The sequence below is a fragment of the Salmo salar genome, chromosome ssa19, assembly GCF_905237065.1.
Source record: "Salmo salar chromosome ssa19, Ssal_v3.1, whole genome shotgun sequence".
NCBI lineage: Eukaryota > Metazoa > Chordata > Actinopteri > Salmoniformes > Salmonidae > Salmo > Salmo salar.
The window spans coordinates 7,998,426-8,018,374 of record NC_059460.1 but is presented as its reverse complement, the minus strand read 5'-3'; the positions used below and the strand labels follow the sequence as shown (position 1 = coordinate 8,018,374).

Sequence of the window (19,949 nt, the reverse complement as noted above, 5' to 3'; positions counted from 1 at the left end):
AGAAACGACACCAAGGCCAGCCAGAGGCAATTGAGAAATATAAGGCTCTGTGCATAAACGTAATCTCAGTCACTATTTCCTTTGTTCATGTGATTTTCCTCTAGTCTATTTAGCTAGCTAGCCTATACTCTCCACCAAAACGGTCATACAGATTATTATGGAAGCTATTGGTAATGTATGCTAAGGGCGGCAGGTAGCCTAGTGGTTAGAGCGTTGGGACAGTAACAGAAAGGTTGCTAGATGGAATACAGCTGACAAAGCAAAAATCTGTCGTTCTGAACAAGGCAGTTAACCCGCTGTTCCCAGGTAGGCCGTCATTGTGAATAAGAATTTGTTCTTAACTAGTTAAATAAAAAGACAAATAGGCCTATTCAAAATAAATTCACATCAGAATTCGAAAGAACTGTGTAGGCATAAAAGCAGGAGAAGAATACCGACTCTAATAGGATAATCGAAATAACATTACGAATGTTTTTGTTGTAAAAAGTAGCCTACAGTCTTTCTAAAGGGGGTCACAATTACCAAAAAAAGTTCTAGGTCTATCAAGAAGGCAAAAGGTTCTTCGGCTATCCTCACCCTGTGAATAAGCTTTTTTTTTCTTCATTTGACTATTATTCTGTTTTTAACAGAAGGTTCTACGTGGAATCAAAAAGGGTTATCCTATGGGGACAGCCGAATAACCAATTTGGAAACCTTTTTCTTATAGTGTGTGATAGCCAGTATATATATATACATATATATATATACACACACCTCTAATGGCTGGCTATCTCACATCAGACTTTCAACTCCGGTTCCCTCCGCTGCTCTGGGGTTGACACAACCACTGGGACAGTTTACCTGACTGGATTAAACGTGTGTGATGTAGGATTTGGGCTCAACACAAGTCACAATCAATTCAATTAGCTAAATTAAATGAATTTACTCAGATCCAGCCTACCTAGATCAATGACTAACTGGAGATGAGTTTTCTTGTCTTTTAGGGGCAAGAGATTTACAGTAGCAAATGGCAAAAACTGTATGAGCCTTGGCTAATTCTTAAAAATAAACCAAGAAAACTTTTGACAAAATAAAGGAATAAATTATACTTAATTCCTAAATAAATAAAAATCAAAACTATTTTGTGAACATTAGCACGTGTATTTCGTTTCTGCATGTCCCTGTATTTGATCCAAATATTTATGCCGCATGATGGAATTTAACACCCATTTCAGACAGAATGTTTAACTTACGCGAAAAAAGCCCACCTTTCATAAACGAAGACGTAGAGAAATATCCGTAATAATTAAAAATAATATACCTTTTTAAACACCACCCTAAAGTCTAAAGGATGCAATATTTTTCGTCAAATACAACAGGGCAAACCGTATGCAGGGACTAGCTTGTGTAATAGAATGTGCCTGTGACACAGTTGGAAGAGTTTGTATATCATTTGTGATTCCATTTTGAATCTCCTTTAAGTAGCATATAGTTTTAGTGGTGTCCTGTGTGTGTGGCCGCTTTAACACTTCCTCTCCCGAAAAAAAAAGCTTCTCAATGGCACTACCTTGAAAAATACAGGACACATGAATTAACAAAGCCCAAAAGACAGTCAGATGGTGAAAATAATGGAAAAGCACAGTATTCTAAGCAGACTTTAGTTTAGCAGACAAAGTGCTTTATTGTATTTGAGCAAATGCTTATGGAATGGAGTTTATTATTATTATCGTTGTGTTGAACAATAAACATCATAGAACATGAGTTAGCCTCCCTCACAGCACACAACAGTTTACTCCCACTGACCACCAGCAGACAGCAATACACACACAACACTTTAGCAACAGTTAGCAAGGACTCTGGGTCATCATTACAGACCGGACACAATCTGCAGGGAAGATCTCTCACCAAAACCTTTATAGTCATCTAGTCTGTCTGCCTATTAATTCCAACAAACTTTTTATTTTGTAACAGTATTTTGTTTTATTGGAGTTGATTCCATGAGTATTATCAACTTCAAATCCTTTCTGAGGAGAAATTGAGAAAATTCTGCCCCTGCAGATTCTGTCAAGCCCAAGTCATCATGTCTTATTTCCCAAAACAGTTAAAACTCCACATATAAACCTCACACTAGTCTGTCCCAACAGCTGTGAACATTAAACACCCATCTGTAACACACACTCACACACACGCACACGCACACACACATTAAAAAATGTACAGATTCAGTCAAACCGGTACATTTACACCTTACAATATGTTAAAGCTAATGGGTGGGGTCGTTTTGACTGTAGATGAACGCACATAGATAGGAAAAGTTGCTTTTGGCAAAATGGTAGGTTTAGTAGGGGGATATTGAAGCCTTTACACAGAGGGTGAGGGTTGAAGGACCAGCCAACGATGGACAAAACCAGCCACCTATATCCAACTGGACTGGGGCTCAGTGGGTAAGGATATGTGTCATTGTCCAAGTCTGTGACATGGCAGCATGTTCTCTATGGATCCAGCCTTCATCCTCCTAGAGCAAAAACAACGCTCTGTTTTCTCTCAAAGTGTGCTCACCTTGACTACAGGAAGCCATCAAGGCCAAACAGAGCTGTATCCTCTTTTTGAGTCCTGTTCGTGAGGAAAGTGAGAGCTGGCCAGTGGGTGGGACGTTTCCCCTTAACCTAAAAGGTTAGGGCTTAGTGAGCAGTGACAATGCAGTGACGTTAACATAAGATGGTGGACAGGGGGGAGCAACTCCTAAGAGTTTAGACCGCGTCTGAAATAGCACCCGATTTCCTAAATAGTGCACGATCTATGACCAGAACCCATCTAACCCTAATCCTTAACACTAAGTGGGCTCTTGTCAAAATAATTGCACTGTTATGGGGAATATGGTGCAATTTCAGACACACTCAAACTTGAGAGGAAGCCGTCAGAGGACAAGCACGACAAACACCATCACGACAGTCACGGACACACACCACTGCCACGACAAAACAAACAGGTCTCTACTGAGACAGAAGCAGCGAGGAACGAAGGGTTAATATCAGCACAGATGCCATCTCCACACCAGGGAGGAGGTAGACGTTGTCCCTAGACACTGATCTATGTTCAGATTTGCAGATGGTAAGGTTAGGATTTGGGGAAGGTAAACTAGATCAGTGCCTAATGACTAAGTTCTACCCATAAAATTACCACAACAGAAACTGATATTTTAGTTTTGTTTGAAAACTGAAAGTCAATAAAATTGTCAATTTGACTCCATAACAATAATAGATTGAAAACACCTACTACACAGGGAAAAGGCGGAAAATAAAGCTGGGGATACATCTCAAAGTAACCACCCTATTATTAAAATAAACTTTAAACTTTGTAAAAAAAAAAAATAATAAAAAAAAAGTAAAAATGTAAATAATTTGGAGTATAAAGGCACACCTCTTACACAGTGTATATGATACAAACACAGTTTAAAGCACGGTAAGGAGAGACTCAGATGGGGTTAAGTCTAGGAGAGCTACAATGGATATAAACAGCCATAGACAGCAGGAAGAAAGCGTATTCCTGCAACATGCATTTCTTTTGTTTTTACAGTACGTACAAGCATTGTACAAATTCAAGCAGTATCATTCTTCATATAACACAACACTGTCATTCACTCAAAGGGTGGTGCTTTAAAATACAATTATATTTAATGACTTAAATGCAATGTAAAAATATATGTGAATATAATCTATGCATCTAAAACAATATGGAAGATTTTTGCTTGGGATAGAATAGTAGAGGACGATGTTACTGGTTTTATGTTGGTTACCCATCACAGATAAAACACCAAACTCTTCTCACTTGGTACAAGTCAGAGCTATATATATATATATGTATACAAAACATTAGGAACACCTGCTCTTTCCATAACATACTGACCAGGTGAATCCAGGTGACCACTATGATCCCTTATTGATGTCACCTGTTAAATCCACTTCAAATCAGGGTATGAAGGGGAGGAGACAGGTTAATGAAGGATTTTTAGCCTTGATACATGGATTGTGTATGTGTACCATTCAGAGGGTGAATGGGCAAGACAAAAGATTGAAGTGCCTTTTGAACGGGGTATGGTAGTAGGTGCCAAGCGCACCGGTTTGAGTATGTCAAGAACTGCAACGCTGCTGGGTTTTAAATGCGCAACAGTTTCCCATGTGTATCAAGAATGGTCCCCCACTAAAAGGACTTCCGGCCAACTTGATAACTGTGGGAAGCCTGAGTCAACATCGGCCAGCATCCCTGTAGAACGCTTGACACCTTGTAGAGTCTATGCCCCGATGAATTGAGTCTGTTCTGATGGAAAAGGGGGTGAAACTAAATATTAGGTAGGCGTTCCTAATGTTTTGTACACTCAGTGTGTATATGGTTCTGGTACAGGTATAATGATATTGTGTTTCCCTTGTTAAGACCACAGCAACCAGTCAGGATCGTATGCATAACATTTGGTTCCTTTTTGTGCAAAATATACAAATTTACCAAGTCAATTCAAACCTGCCAAATTCCGAGACAAACAACCTTTCAAAAACACCAACAAGTCTGAATAACAGGCAGACAATGTTAAAAGGAGAGGTTGACAGGTTGGCATGACATCACCACTTAAACAAAAGCATATTTTTCTACAACCCAGCACCTCTTCCCCACCCTCCCCTTCTCCCTCTCTCATGAAACCCTGAGACACACGTCCGATTCAGGCCTGAAACATATGTAGAGATCTTTGTATGTCTCGGGCTCCTCCAACTCCGGTCCTGGAGAGCTACTGGGTGTGCAGGCTTTTGTTCCAGCCCAGCTTTAACACACCTGAAGCAACACAAACATAGGCGCAGACATATGCATACGTACTATACACACACGTACACATGGATTTTGTTTGGTAGATATGTGGTAGTGGAGTAGAGGCCTGAGGGCACACTGTTAAATCTCTTATGAATGTATTGTAATGTTTTTAAAATTGTATAACTGCCTTAATTGTGCCGGACCCCAGGAAGAGTAGCTGGTGTCTTGGCAGCAGCTAATGGGGATCCATAATAACTACACATACAGATTCAAATAACCAACTAATCAAGGTCTTCAGTCTGGACCACAATTAGCTGAATCTGGTGTGCTAGTGCTGGGCTGGAGTAAAAGCCTCCATACCCAGTACCTCTTCAGGGCCGGGGTTGGAGACCCGAGACAGACAGATGTGGGTAAGACTCTGGTTCAGGCTGGTACGATGCCAGAGGTAAACACTGGGCTGTCTGTCCTGAACACACCCCTCCTCTCCCTCTGCTGCTCACTACATTCAGGCCCTGTCCCAAACCCACCTGTAGTCCCTCCTACTCCCTAGTGCCTTCCAGCCTAGACACTTTCCCTCGTCCCTACTACACCCCCATCAGAAATCTTGGGGCACAGTTCGATAGCTTCAAACAGTGCTTTTGTTGCAGCACATGTAACGGAACAAAAAAATCCTATGTTTAACAACATAAAAGTGCAATGATTTGTTTAAGGTGCTGATGGCAATGCAGGATCAAAAGGTCCATGAAAGATCACAACACCGCCCTGCCCTGTCCCACAGGAAGTCACACACCAACTTCCTAATATCCAGAATGACACAAACCAGATCAGTCAGTGATGTCATAAATCACACCCAGCTCTACTGACCAGCTCCCTGTCTTACTAAACCAGGCTCTACTGACCAGCTCCCTGTCTTACTAAACCCAGCGCTACTGACCAGCTCCCTGTCTTACTAAACCCAGCGCTACTGACCAGCTCCCTGTCTTACTAAACCCAGCGCTACTGACCAGCTCCCTGTCTTACTAAACCCAGCTCTACTGACCAGCTCCCCGTCTTACTAAACCCAGCTCTACTGACCACCTCCCTGTCTTACTAAACCCAGCGCTACTGACCAGCTCCCTGTCTTACTAAACCCAGCTCTACTGACCAGCTCCCTGTCTTACTAAACCCAGCGCTACTGACCAGCTCCCCGTCTTACTAAACCCAGCGCTACTGACCAGCTCCCCGTCTTACTAAACACAACTCATCTTAACTTATCTTGTATATCGAGGGAGGGGTAGAGGAGAGCAGTGTGTGTGACAGGAGGATAGCAGTGTAAGTTGAGAATGGAGGAGTAACATCCACTGCCAGGAGGAGGGTCTAAAGGGAAAGTGATGGATGATGGGACAAATAAGAAAGTAGCTTTGGCTGGGGCAGGGCTGTACTAAATGGCGATTGGATGGTCTGGCTGAAGGCCAATTGGAAGACTGCTTCATACTTCCTGAAGACGAGCGATTGGATAAGCCTCAAGGTGCACTTCCTGTTTACTTCATCCTATACTATTTACTCCGAGTGACCGCACTATTGTTATCCAATCACAGCCCTGTTCATCCTCATTCTAAACACCCCCCCCCCAAACAGGAATGCAGAACAACAAACAAAAACAATGCAGGGTGAGGACGTGGTGTTAAGAGGCAGTAAAAAAAACATTCCCAAAGTAAACAAAACAAACTAATATAAAAGTACTGACTAGAACCTAGAATACCATTTCCCCTGTTCAATGTAACAGAGATCAACGTAACAGAGGAGAAGATGAATGTAAACAAATGATGGTATTAGCTGCTGAGAGGGACACCCTTGCTGACGGAGAGATAGAGCGCAATACCCCCACCCTCAACCATCCCTTCTCTCCATCTCTCCTCTCCCTAAGTGCCCCCTCCCCTTCCCCTGGGGGCTATGAGAGAATGGTGGTGATGAAGTCGTAGAACCTCTTGGAGTACTGCTCTGGGTTTACCGTGGAGATTTCAGCTCCCGCCTGCAGGGGGAGACACACGGTGGAAGACAGTCAGTCAAGGGAGGAAACCCAAACACACAACATTTACACCAACAGAGAAGTAGGCATGCGACACACACACACACACACACACACACACACACACACACACACACACCCCCGTGTTTGACGGTCTTAGCAGCATGAGCAGCCTTCTTCTTGGCATCGTAATGTTGCAGAATGTCAATGACCGCCATGAAGTACACCTCCTTCCTAGGAGCACCTGGACACAGACACACAGGATTATCCCTATATTATGAACTGGGTGGTTCAAGCCCTGAATGCTGATTGGCTGACAGCCGTATACCACGGGTATGACTAAACATTTATTTTTACTGTTCTAATTATGTTGGTAACCAGTTTATAATAACAATAAAGCACCTCAGGTGTTTGTGGTATATGGCCAATATGCCACGGCTAAGGGCTGTATCCAGGCACACAGTGCTGCGTAGTGCCTAAGAACAGCCCTTAGCCGTGGTATATTGCTTAATTATATAACATGAAGCCACCAGAGGGCTACAACCACACTGCTCATCTATTTGGTATTTCTGACCCACTGTTTTGAAGTGAACCCTTTGCTTTTTAGTCTCCTGTACCCCTCCTTCTATCCCTTTCCTTCTCCGCCCTCCTTGCCCCTCTCCACTCACTGTCGTTGCTCTTGATGGCATAGACGTCTATGGTGGGGTCAAACTCCCCCGGGGACAGGGGCTTGGTGCTGTCCAGGGTGTTACTGGGGGAGTCAGGGGGAGTGCCAATCCCTCCGTCACTCTCCCCCTCATCATCCCCCTCGTTATCTTCACTCTCCACTTCCTCCTGCTCAGCCCGCTCCACGTCATGGATCCCCACCAGCAGACTGTAGTCCATCAGCTTCAACTGGGCCAGGAACTGGAGGGAGGGAGAGGGAGGAAGGAGACATAGAATAAAGTCATGGAGAGAGTAAAAGGGGAGAATGACATTTTTGGTAAGAGTGAGACCAGGATGAATCCAACCCAAGTATTTATTCACTCACACCAGAAGAAATAACAGAACCACACACACCTCCACGTCTTTACGTAGTTTCTCCAGGAACATCTTCTTGTTGTCATCGTCAATGTAGATCTTCTGTCCATCGTTGATGAAGTCGTTGTCCTTGTAGGTGGGCAGCTCCTTGGCCTGACACACCACACAGACAAACACAGTCAGGACAGCAGAGGACACACCTGGACTTTATAACTAATTACATTATTAGAAAGGAGTCCGAAGGTACACTCTTTAAAATGATCCAACTAACTAACTGACTCATTGAATAAAGTGATCTGTGACACATAACGACAGTTAAAGACAGTGGGAGCTGTATGGAGGCTTGTGAGTTTCCAATGAGCCATCTGGCTACACAGAGGAAGGAGTGAGCAGGAAATGAGGTCACAGCAGCAGCACTGCTCAGAGAGCTGACAGAAGCAGTTCTACGGCAGCACGAGAAAAGCGGCCACACAAACCCACACACATATAGCAACAAAGACCACAAACAATTCTGCAATGGCCGAGGCTCCCTTGCACACTGAAATAGGTGAACGTTGTAATAATGTGGAGAGTCAACCAGCAGGTAGAGGCACACTAGTACCAGCTACAGACATCATCCTGAAAATAATATACATTGCAAATATCCATCCACCCATTCTATGCATCCTCAATCTCTTCCCAAACACTCATCTTCCTGATCAACCACTAAATCGCTCAATGATCAGTTCAGATATCAGAGAAAGTATAGAGCATCTCATACAAGCAGTAGATCAGGTACTGTACGTAATGGTTGTGGTTCAGAGGTAGACCGGTCTGACATGGTAGAGTAGCAGTAATAGGCAGAATAGATGAAGTGAGATGAAAATAGCCGAGAGAGAGAGAGAGAGAATGTGAGAGAAAGAGGGAGAAAATGAGAGAGAGAGACAATGAGAGCAGGGTAGAGAAGAGATCGATCAGAGGACCATTGCACAAGGCCTTCAATCAGGTGACCAAAGGCAGTTTTTTGAACGGCATCATCATAGAATGACATGAAGGATCTCTTTGGGCTCGATCATCATTACCAGTGCGCTACAGGAAGTTTGTGGCACATCGGATGTGAGTGAGGTCGCTCGATAGTGAATTTGTCTCAGCTTGGCGAGAGAGAACAGGAGAATTGTAACAGATCACCAACTGAAGTATCAAAAAATATACAGTCAAACCTCCAGGTAAATAAAAGGTCAATAAAACCAAAAGCGGTCAGTGAAACGGCTCGGTGTGATGATAGTACAGCAGGATTGTGATTATTGGTCAGGAAGGACAGGAGAGGAATGGAGAGGCCTGGTGGGGAGCAGCTGCAGCTCAGTGGTGCTGTGCTCTGGGCATGCTCAGACAACAGCTGTTCTAACCAGTCACGTGTCTCTCTCTGCCTGCTCGTCAACACCGAATGGGAATCTGGGTCAGTTACACACAGGTTGTCTCTGAAATAGCACCCGTTTTCCCTATATAGCGCACTACTTTTAGCCAGGGGGACTGATGGGCCCTGGTCAAAAGCAGTGCACTATATAGGGAATAGGGTGCCATTTCAGACGCAGACACACACTCCCTGAGGTACAGCATCATTACACTGTGTGTGTGTATTTGTGAGGGACAGGAAGTGAAAGTGATTGGTTGTGAGTCAATAGCCCTAGACGAAAGGGGGAAAAAACAACAGTGTGAATAACTGTTCCAGAATAAGCCAGTTCCCATCTGCCTGTTTCCTACATGTCAGTCCATTGCAGGTGTCCTGTATCTGTCATTACAGGAATCTGAAAAAGCTATGAAAATAAAATGAGATACGATTGATCTGATAAATTGAGCATGCCTGGACTTGGTTCTATAATATGATTTGATAGGTAGATAGATTGAGCATGCCTGGCCTTGTTCCTTACGTCTCTTACGTGTTTCATGGCGCAGTAAAAGCGCGTGGCGATCCGCAGCGTTTGCAGCCTTTGCTGAACGTTAGATTTGGGCCGCGGTGGCGCATCCTCAGGAGGGCGTGGCTGCTAGAAGAGGGGAGCGAGGGAGGGATGGAGGGAGGAGGATGAGAGGAGAGAGCCGGGGACAGGAAGGAAGGAAGTTTTAAGGAAAGGCAAGTGTTTAAGAAATATACAAACTGTATTAGTCTAGTTTAAAGCGCGGCAAGGAAAGAGAGCTTCTGAAAGAGCGTACAGCCTGGCAAGTGCTGCTAGAAAAGCCAAGGTTGCAGGTTCAATTCCCGCAGGGATCACATACACATACTACATTTTATGCTCTCACTGTACTGCAAATCTCTTTGGATATAGCATCTGCTAAGTGTAAACAGAATCTGCATATCCTCCGGTTTTGTGCGCATAAGAAAGCGCTGTAACAGCTAGGGTGGCATTTCAGGTGTTCTTTTAGACTGCTGCTAAGACGGACTATGTCAGGTAAATGCCATGTCGCCTGTAGGGAAGGCCAGCCGGTAGCTAACAGTGTTAACACCACTACCAGCGGGCAGGAGGAGCCCAGGGAGAGGAAACAACAACGTTAGATAGCAGAGATCTATAGTGGTAAACAGGTACCATGACAAATCTCTGGAACCAGGGAGAAGCTGGGAGTGCAGACTTTTGTTCCAGCCCAGCATTAACACAACTGATCCCTAATCACATCACTATTCATGGTCTAAACATTGACTGTGATTAGATCACTTGAATTAGGTGTGTTAAGAGCAGGAACAAAACCCCGCACAGTGCATAGTGCAGCCCCATTGCCCACCCTGGCTGTAAAGTATGAATATGTTGATGTGAAAGAAAAGTCCAGGTTCCATGTGAGGACAGTAGGCCAAGTGAGTCTACAGCATGCAGAACAGAGCGGTTGGTGGAGGTGTTGGAGACGAACCTAGAGATGTAGGACCATGCAGAGAACGTGCATGGGGGGGGGGGCATGCAGTCAGTCAAGAGTGCTTGTTGTTTGTGTGTGAAACACTACACACCATACGGCTGTTACGCACATTACATTACACCACCTAACACATACTAACTACCATGTACCTCAACACACACCTAATATCCTGTACCTCCATTCACCCCTACTGTATTCATGAATACACAGCAGTGCCTATGGATACCACTCAGTCACAGCTTTTTACCAACTAACCAATGAATCAACCTAACCTGAAAATGTAGAAAATGTGTATTTCTAAAGCCAGTCTGCCATTAGAGATGAAACATGATAGTGGAAGTAGTCATGCCTGAACACACACACACACGACTGCTCAATGTGAGAAGGCCTTTAATTCATTCACAAGTCATGTAATTGAACAGTGATGGTGGGTGGTCATGGCATGCCTGTTCACGGATTTCTGTGCGCATACAGTGTGTGTGTGTGTGTGTGTGTGTGTACACACTATGTCAAACTTTTAGGTAAAAACAGTGTACAACTGTGAATGCTGTAGGCCTGTGAATGCTGTAGGCCTGTGAATGCTGTAGGCCTGTGAATGCTGTAGGCCTGTGGTAAAAGCAGCAGCAGTAGGTACTTGTATTATCTTGTATTAGTACTACAGCCGTTGTGTTTGTAAATGGAACAATTCAAGTCGTTCCACATCTTGGCTAGTCCGTTATCGCTGATCTGTCAGAAAAAACTATTGGCATTCTGTAATAGTGACACATTAAGCTGAGAGAAGAGAGCTTACTGTGTAGTACAGTGTGTGATCAACAGCTTCTGTACTCCCATTTAAGTCCCTATTCTCTTCCTCAGAGGGCTATATTTAGACTGAGGGGTTCCCCGAAGTTACAACGCCCCGCTGGTTTTGGTGTTCCACCCGGCCGAGCTTCTACAGTTTCAGGAGGAAAGATCCGGCCTGTCGGGGTCAAATGATGATCTAGCTACTCAGACACACACACACAACGTCCAAATATGCAGAAAAGTTCAGTCTCACACGCCAGTTCACACCACATCACACTTTCCCACACTGCAGGGAAGATTCCTGCCAACAGGGAAGGTTGCAGAATCACAAAGCCTGTGTTCTGTTTGTACAACTGCCATTGGCTGAATCAAAGCCATATATTTAGACCACACGGCTCTGGGCTGATTCACTCATTCACTCTCAGAGAAAGTCTGCTCTTATTACCAGAAAACAAAGAGCATCTGATCAAATAATCCAGGAATGTAAACGCACACACACACAAAACATTCACTCTCTAGAAGACAAACAAAGCATTTGGCACACACATCGGTCTCTCACACACAGACAGCAAGCAGGGGAAGCAATGGGACTGCTGTAGCAGCAGCAAACTGAAGACACACGGAGCGTGCAAGAGTATGGTGAGTGTAATGGGCAGGGGTCTTAACAGAAGATGAACAGTTTGAACTACCCCCCCCCCACTCCCACCCCAAAAACCAACGCAAACCAGCTCAGTAGAAGTGGAGCCATGTAGTTGATGACATAAGGTAAGGCAGGTAGGTAAATGAACAGAAGCTGTTGGTTTAATGGACCAGGTGTTAACACACAGCTCCCTCCCTCGGTCCCCCCTCTCCCTCCCTCGGTTCCTCTCCCTCCCTCGGTTCCTCTCCCTCCCTCCCTTTCTCGGTCCATCCCTCCTCCCTCGGTCCCTCCCTTTCTCGGTCCCTCCCCTCGGGCCGTCGGTCCCTCCCCTCGGGCCGTCGGTCCCTCCTGTCGGTCCCGCTGTCCCCTCCCTCCGTCGGTCGGTCCCTTGCTTCCTTCCCCCACCCCTGTCGGTCCCCCACCCCTGTTGGTCCCTCCCTCCCCTCCGTTGGGCCCTCCCTTCCCTCCCTCCCTCTGTCCGTCCCCCCCCCCTTCCGTCCCTCCCTCCCTCCTTCCGTCCGTCCCTTCCTCCCCCCCTCCCTTCGTCCCTCCCCCGTCAGTCCCTCCCTCCCCCCGGTCCCTGCCCCCAGTCCCTCCGTCCGTCCGTCCGTCAGTTCCTCCCCCTCACCCTGTCCGTCCGTCAGTCCCTCCCCCCACCCTCCGTCCGTCAGTCCATTCCTTCCTCGGTTCCCGCCCTCATGGCTTTTATAGGACAGGGAGTGGCCAGGAATCAGAATCAAACTCCATAATTAGTGTCTATATCAATACACTAAAACACACCATGTATAGGTCTGGTTGTTTTGTGTGTGTGTGTGTGAGTGTGAGTAAATTACTGTACCTTCTCCTTGTCGCTGGCCTCCCTGGCCACAGTGGAGCCCTGATAGACAGAAAGATGTCAGACATTCCTTTTTCCTTATGAAAGTCTCCAATTATCCCCTCCCTCCCTCCCACCCCTACCTACCTAGCTACCTACCTTGAGGTCATATTTTTTGTAGACAGAGAGGCGGTGGGAGAAGACATTCCTGGTGACGATCATGTAGGTCTCGTCTCCGTCCACTGTGAGGCGGTACATCCCCAGGAACTGAGGCAGCAGCGTGTTGCCATGACACTCCACTATGAACTAGAGAAATAGAAGCATTGGAGGAGAGTTTGATTAAGACTCACTTTCGTACTTCTTGAGGTGTGTGTGTGTGTGTGTGTGTGTGTGTGTACCTGGTGGTACTTCTTGAGGATGTTGTGCATCTCAGCCACATCCTCACTGGTGATGGTTTTGATGACGTAGCGTTTGTCGTAGGAGGTGTGGAAGCGAGCCCCACTCCGACCCTGGGAATCACTGTTTAACGGAGCCGCACGGGTCAGGGAGTTCTACAAAGAGAGAGAGAACAGTGAATCACACATTTCTGTAAAAATCTGAAACTGTTTTTGAATCTACAGAGAGAATGTGAGCAAGAAATTGTGGGAGAGAGAGAGAGAGAGAGAGAGAGAGAGAGAGAGAGAGAGAGTGAGTGTGTGATTGTCAGAGTTCAGTCTGCTTCTGCGTGCGTGTACCTGGAAATCCTGGTCGTCGATGCCAAAACGTTCTCTAAGGTTGCGGAACACCAGAGGACAGTACTCCTTAAACTTGAAATGGCTCGGCATGTTTTCCCTACACACACACACACACAGTACAAGCTGTTATTGAGATAGACATTTAACATCAGAGCATTTTGATTAGTGTGTCTTGTGTGTGTCTGTACACTTACTTGTTGAAGAGGTGATTGTCCACCTTGATCTTGGAGTAGGCCTTGAAGTCATCAGGCATCAGCATGATGGGGATCTGAACATGGCTCAACTCATTGATCTGAGTGCGAGAGAAAGAGAAAGCATAGTGTTATTGTAGAGTAATGACTAAACATAAACATCCCATCAGATTGAACTAATGTTAGTCAAATCCAGAGGCCTGTTCTTTTAATCAAGATGAGCATACAGCACCTCTGACCTCCATACTCATCACACCCCCTTCATCTGTCTCTTTAGCTCAGTGACCATCATTCCTGCTTGTGCAGGCTTTTGTTTCAGCACAGTACTAAAACACCTAAACAACAACAACGTTGACTAGACATTCTGTATTTCCTCTACTGCAAGAAATGTGAAACCAACACGAGACAGAGAGTGTGTGGGGAGGCGGCGGCAGGCAGGGACAGGGTTGTAGTCTAGCTAGCTTCAAGACAGCAGGGATCTTTAGAACTGCCTGCCTGCTGGCATCAGTGGCTGTGACTCACACAGATTGAGGGATGGGGCTGGAGACAGATTGTCATAATCAGTTTCCAGCTCTGTGTGTCACCATGTGCGTGTGTCATGCTGAGAGGCTGTTCAGGTCCACACAGTCTATGGTTTTATTAACTACTTCATTAACTACTTACTATAGCAGCCACTCTAGTCTTATAGGTCTGTTACAAACATAATGAGTCTATATTTGAGACATTAAGGCATTATACATTTTTTTCACCCAAAACATTTGATTTCTGGTCGAACAGATGGAAAAGGGGTCTTAGAAAAAACATCCAGCAGAAAAAGTCAAAGAGTAACTCTCAACCCCAATCTCAGCCTTTGCCCAACCCCTTCAAATGTAAAACAAAAATGCATTCAGGTGAGAAGTTGGGGGTTCGGGGAATTGCTCATAAATATACATTTAGGTGGAGGGTAAATGTAGTTGTTTCTGATCAACTCTTTCTCACTAAAACATACCTACCAGAAGTCCAATGGCACACACTGATAATATAATTGTGCATTACAAGCGCCGACGGCTCTGGACGGTTAGATCACAGTGGTATGGGGCCAAGTTCCTGACATCTATTGCCACTTGTGGTGCAAGTTCAAATCCTCCATGGGGCGCACGCCTTTCCATCTGATTTGCACTTAGTGGAAATATTGTTTTTTTAACAGAACAATGACCCAAAACACACCGAGGCTGTGTAAAGGCTAATTGACCAAGAAGGAGAGTGATGAGTGCTGCATCAGATGACCTGGCATCCACAATCACCCAACAACCCAATTGACATGGTTTGGGATGAGTTGGACCGCAGAGATAAGGAAAAGCAGCCAACAAGTGCTCGGCATATGTGGGAACTCCTTCAAGACTGTTGGAAAAGCATTCCAGGTGACTACCTCATGAAGCTCGTTGAGAGAATGCCTAGTGTGCAAAGCTGTCATCAAGGCAAAGGGTGGCTACTTTGAAGAATCTAAAATATATTTAAGATTTGTTTAACACTTTTTTGGTTACTACATGATTCCATATGTGTTATTTTATAGTTTTGATGTCTTCACTATTATTCTACAATTTAGAAAATAGCAAAAAATTAAGAAAAACCCTCAAATGAGTAGGTGTGTCCAAACTTTTGACTGGTACAGCATGCATGCATATGCACATACATACATATACATCTTATACACATTTTACAGACACAATCTATTTTACAATAGTTACATTTTGTTTGTTTTTAGTACTTCCTCTATTTCTGATGTCCATCCAGTTTGATTTCTATTTGTAACTGTGCTATTTCACAAAATGTCTGAACCTATATACATTTTACAGACCCCGTATGTTTTACATTGGTTATTTTGTTATTAGTCCCACCCTTCAGCTGCATTCAACCCCTCCCATCTATCAACACCATCCATTTTGGATTTCTATTTGCCATATATTTTTCAACTGTGCTGTGATGCTTCACAAAAGTACTGAACCTTTCTATTCTCATAGCTTCTACAGACTGTAAATTAAAAATAAACATTTTTGCTAAAATAATTATTCTATTATTGATTATGGCTTTTTAAAATCACCCAGTATTGCTATCTGCAGTGTTAGTTCTAGGCAAATGTTGCAATTTTTCAGCCATTCCTGGACCTGTGACCAAAAATGAGCTACATATGGACAATACCAAAATCAATGATCTAATGACTCTGCCTCCTCACAGCAAAATCTGCAGAGCTGGGAAGATTGTATCCCCCATATATATAACATTCTATTAGTTGCAAAAATTTTGTATAGTAATTTAAATGGAAAAATGTGAAGTTCTGAATCCGGCGTTTTGCGTATCAATTCATAAAGCAAGTGCCATGGAATGGGTACATCGAAAATCTCTTCCCAACTATTTTGCAATTTATATGGCACAGCTGTCAATTTTTTGGTCCTTAAATGAAATTGGAAAATGTTTTTATTTATCCACACTTGTCTTTAACCATTTATGTTCTTTAATACAGGGCCAACATACAAGTTCCATACTTTTTCCCCTTCTACTTGCCTCTTCCATTTTTGTGGTAATGCTGCAATTAGTTGGTTGTAATTTTGGGTAGAGCAGACATTTCCATATGTCTGTCTGTTTGCTGCATGTGTGACATAACTCCACCAGTCCTATTTTTGATATCATTCACTAAAATTATGTTTTTTAAACATTTCTTCGAAAAATATATATATTTTTTTATCAATTAGTATATTTGAGTTTAACCACAATATTTGTTGTATTATTTGTTCTGTCTTTTCAGGTGGATTAAACTGAAATTGCAACCAACTTCCTAAGGCTTGTTTAAAAAAATAACGACATTTTGGAGATTATTTCCTTTTCAAAACAACCCGAAAGTGAGCAGGTGTAATCTGAATAAAGGGGAAAAGGCCATTCTTGAACATGGGATGAGACATTCCTACCAATTTACTAGAGAACCAGTTTGGATTTAAGTATAACTTTTGTATGACTGATGCCTTTAGTGAGATGTCTAATGCTTTAATATTGAATCATTTCTGCCCCCCGAATTCATATTCGTTATATAAATAGGCCCTTTTAATTTTGTCTGGCTTGCCATTCAAAATAAAATGGAATATTTTTTGTTCATATAATTTAAAAAGCAGGTCACTAGGTGTAGGCAAAACCATTAGCAAATAGGTAAACTGAGATATGACTAAAGAGTTAATCAGAGTGATTTTTCCACAACTAGACAGGTATTTTACTTTCCATGGTAGCAAGATCTTATATATTTCTGCTAACTTTCTATAAAAATGTATTGGAGTGAGATCATTTCTTTCTTTTGGGATATGTATACCGAGTATGTCCACATCTCCGTCAGACCGTTTAATTGGTAAACTACACGGTAATGTAAAATTAGCATTTTTTTTGTGATCCAATACATAATATAGTACACTTATCATAATTTGGTTTTAATCCAGAGAGGATAGCAAAAGTATCTAGATCCTCTATGAGGCCGTGGAGAGATCCTAATTGTGGTTTTAAAAGAAAACATGAATCAGCGTAAAAAGACACCTTTGTTTTTAAGCCACGGATTTCTAATCCTTTAATATTGTTTGATCTAATTTTAAAAGCTAACACTTCGATGGCAATAATAAATAGATATGCTGATAGTGGACACCCTTGTTTTACTCCTCTAGATAGTTTCTAACATGTAGCCATTATTTACTATTCAACACCTAGGGTTACTATACATAACTTTAACCCATTTTATAAGACATTCCCCAAAATTGAAATATAAACTCCAGTCATACTTTATCAAAAGCCTTTTCAAAATCAGCTATGAAAACCAGGCCTGGTGTCCCCGATATTTCATAGTATTCTATTGTTTCCAGTACTTGTCTTTTATTATCTCCAATGCATTGTCCATGTAAAAATCCCGCCTGATTAGGATGAATAATCTCTGACAATACTTTTTTAATTCTATGCGCCAAGCATTTTTGCATCACAACACTGAAGTGTAAGGGGTCTCCATTTTTTTTTATGGACTGGATCAATAAAGGGAACACTTAAACAACACATCCTAGATCTGAATGAAAGAAATAATCTTATTAAATACTTTTTTCTTTACATAGTTGAATGTGCTGACAACAACATCACACAAAAATAATCAATGGAATCCAATTTATCAACCCATGGAGGTCTGGATTTGGAGTCACACTCAAAATTAAAGTGGAAAACCACACTACAGGCTGATCCAACTTTGATGTAATTTCCTTAAAACAAGTCAAAATGAGACTCAGTAGTGTGTGTGGCCTCCACGTGGCTGTATGACCTCCCTACAACGCCTGGGCATGCTCCTGATGAGGTGGCGGATGGTCTCCTGAGGGATCTCCTCCCAGACCTGGACTAAAGCATCCGCCAACTCCTGGACAGTCTGTGGTGCAATGTGGCGTTGGTGGATGGAGCGAGACATGATGTCCCAGATGTGCTCAATTGGATTCAGGTCTGGGGAACGGGCGGGCCAGTCCATAGCATCAATGCCTTCCTCTTGCAGGAACTGCTGACACACTCCAGCCACATGAGGTCTAGCATTGTCTTGCATTAGGAGGAACCCAGGGCCAACCGCACCAGCATATGGTCTCACAAGGGGTCTGAGGATCTCATCTCGGTACCTAATGGCAGTCAGGCTACCTCTGGCGAGCACATGGAGGGCTGTGCGGCCCCCAAAGAAATTCCACCCCACACCATGACTGACCCACCGCCAAACCGGTCATGCTGGAGGATGTTGCAGGCAGCAGAACGTTCTCCACGGCGTCTCCAGACTCTGTCACGTCTGTCATGTGCTCAGTGTGAACCTGCTTTCATCTGTGTAGAGCACAGGGCGCCAGTGGCGAATTTTCCAATCTTGGTGTTCTCGGGCAAATGCCAAACGTCCTGCACGGTGTTGGGCTGTAAGCACAACACCCAGCTGTGGACGTCGGGCCCTCATACCACCCTCATGTTTCTGACCGTTTGAGCAGACACATGCACATTAGTGGCCTGCAGGAGGTCATTTTGCAGGGCTCTGGCAGTGCTTCTCCTGCTCCTCCTTGCACAAAGGCGGAGGTAGCGGTCCTGCTGCTGGGTTGTTGCCCTCCTACGGCCTCCACGTCTCCTGATGTACTGGCCTGTCTCCTGGTAGTGCCTCCATGCTCTGGACACTACGCTGACAGACACAGCAAACCTTCTTGGCACAGCTCGCATTGATGTGCCATCCTGGATGAGCTGCACTACCTGAGCCACTTGTGTGGGTTGTAGACTCCGTCTCATGCTACCACTAGAGTGAAAGCACCGCCAGCATTCAAAAGTGACCAAAACATCAGCCAGGAAGCATAGGAACTGAGAAGTGGTCTGTGGTCCCCACCTGCAGAACCACTCCTTTATTGGGGGTGTCTTGCTAATTGCCTATAATTTCCACCTGTTGTCTATTCCATTTGCACAACAGCATGTGAAATTTATTGTCAATCAGTGTTGCTTCCTAAGTGGACAGTTTGATTTCACAGAAGTGTGATTGACTTGGAGTTACATTGTGTTGTTTAAGTGTTCCCTTTATTTTTTTGAGCAGTAATTAATATATATATATATATATATATCACTTGGGTCCTGTTTCAGTAATAATCAAATCAGACATTCTTGTTGCGTGTCTGATAATCTACCATTTATATAGGAGTGGTTAAATCATGGTAATGGTCCTCTGAATATATCAAAAAAAGTTTTGTACACTTCCACCGATATGCCATACAGCCCTGGAGTTTTCCCCCGCCTTAAAGGCTTTAATTGCATCAAGAAGTTCCTCCTCTGTAATTTGGCCTTCACATGAGTCTTTCTGTACAGATGTTCATTTTACATTATTATTAGGAAAAAGATCCATACAATTAGTTCCAGTTAGAGGAGATGGAGGAGACTGAAACGAAAACATATTCTTAAAGTACTTTACTTCCTCTTTCAAAATATCATTCGGTGAATCATGCGTGACTCCATCATTTATAACAAGTTTCAATACATTTTTTTTGGTAGCATTTATATATTGAAGATTGAAAAATAAATTTGGTGCATTTTTTCCCATATTCCATCCAGTTCGCTTTAT

The 19,949-nt window shown here is 43.7% G+C and overlaps 1 protein-coding gene across 3 annotated transcripts in view; it reads right to left on the bottom strand.

Annotated features, from left to right (window-relative positions):
* Positions 1-1,635: 1,635 nt before the first annotated feature.
* The window catches only part of pip4k2aa (phosphatidylinositol-5-phosphate 4-kinase, type II, alpha a), a 34,892-nt gene continuing 16,578 nt past the window's right edge, over positions 1,636-19,949 (bottom strand). The window contains exons 2-11 of one of the 3 annotated variants that reach the window (XM_045702046.1): positions 13,847-13,944; positions 13,653-13,749; positions 13,317-13,469; positions 13,078-13,224; positions 12,943-12,981; positions 9,712-9,825; positions 7,844-7,957; positions 7,453-7,690; positions 6,924-7,028; positions 1,636-6,786 (exon numbers count right to left, since the gene is read on the bottom strand). In XM_045702046.1, coding sequence (XP_045558002.1) covers positions 6,707-6,786; positions 6,924-7,028; positions 7,453-7,690; positions 7,844-7,957; positions 9,712-9,825; positions 12,943-12,981; positions 13,078-13,224; positions 13,317-13,469; positions 13,653-13,749; positions 13,847-13,944 — 1,185 coding nt within the window. In that variant the 3' untranslated portion in view covers positions 1,636-6,706. The remainder of the gene's footprint in view (positions 6,787-6,923; positions 7,029-7,452; positions 7,691-7,843; positions 7,958-9,711; positions 9,826-12,942; positions 12,982-13,077; positions 13,225-13,316; positions 13,470-13,652; positions 13,750-13,846; positions 13,945-19,949) is intronic. The other 2 variants (XM_045702047.1, XM_045702048.1) reach the window with 2 other exon arrangements.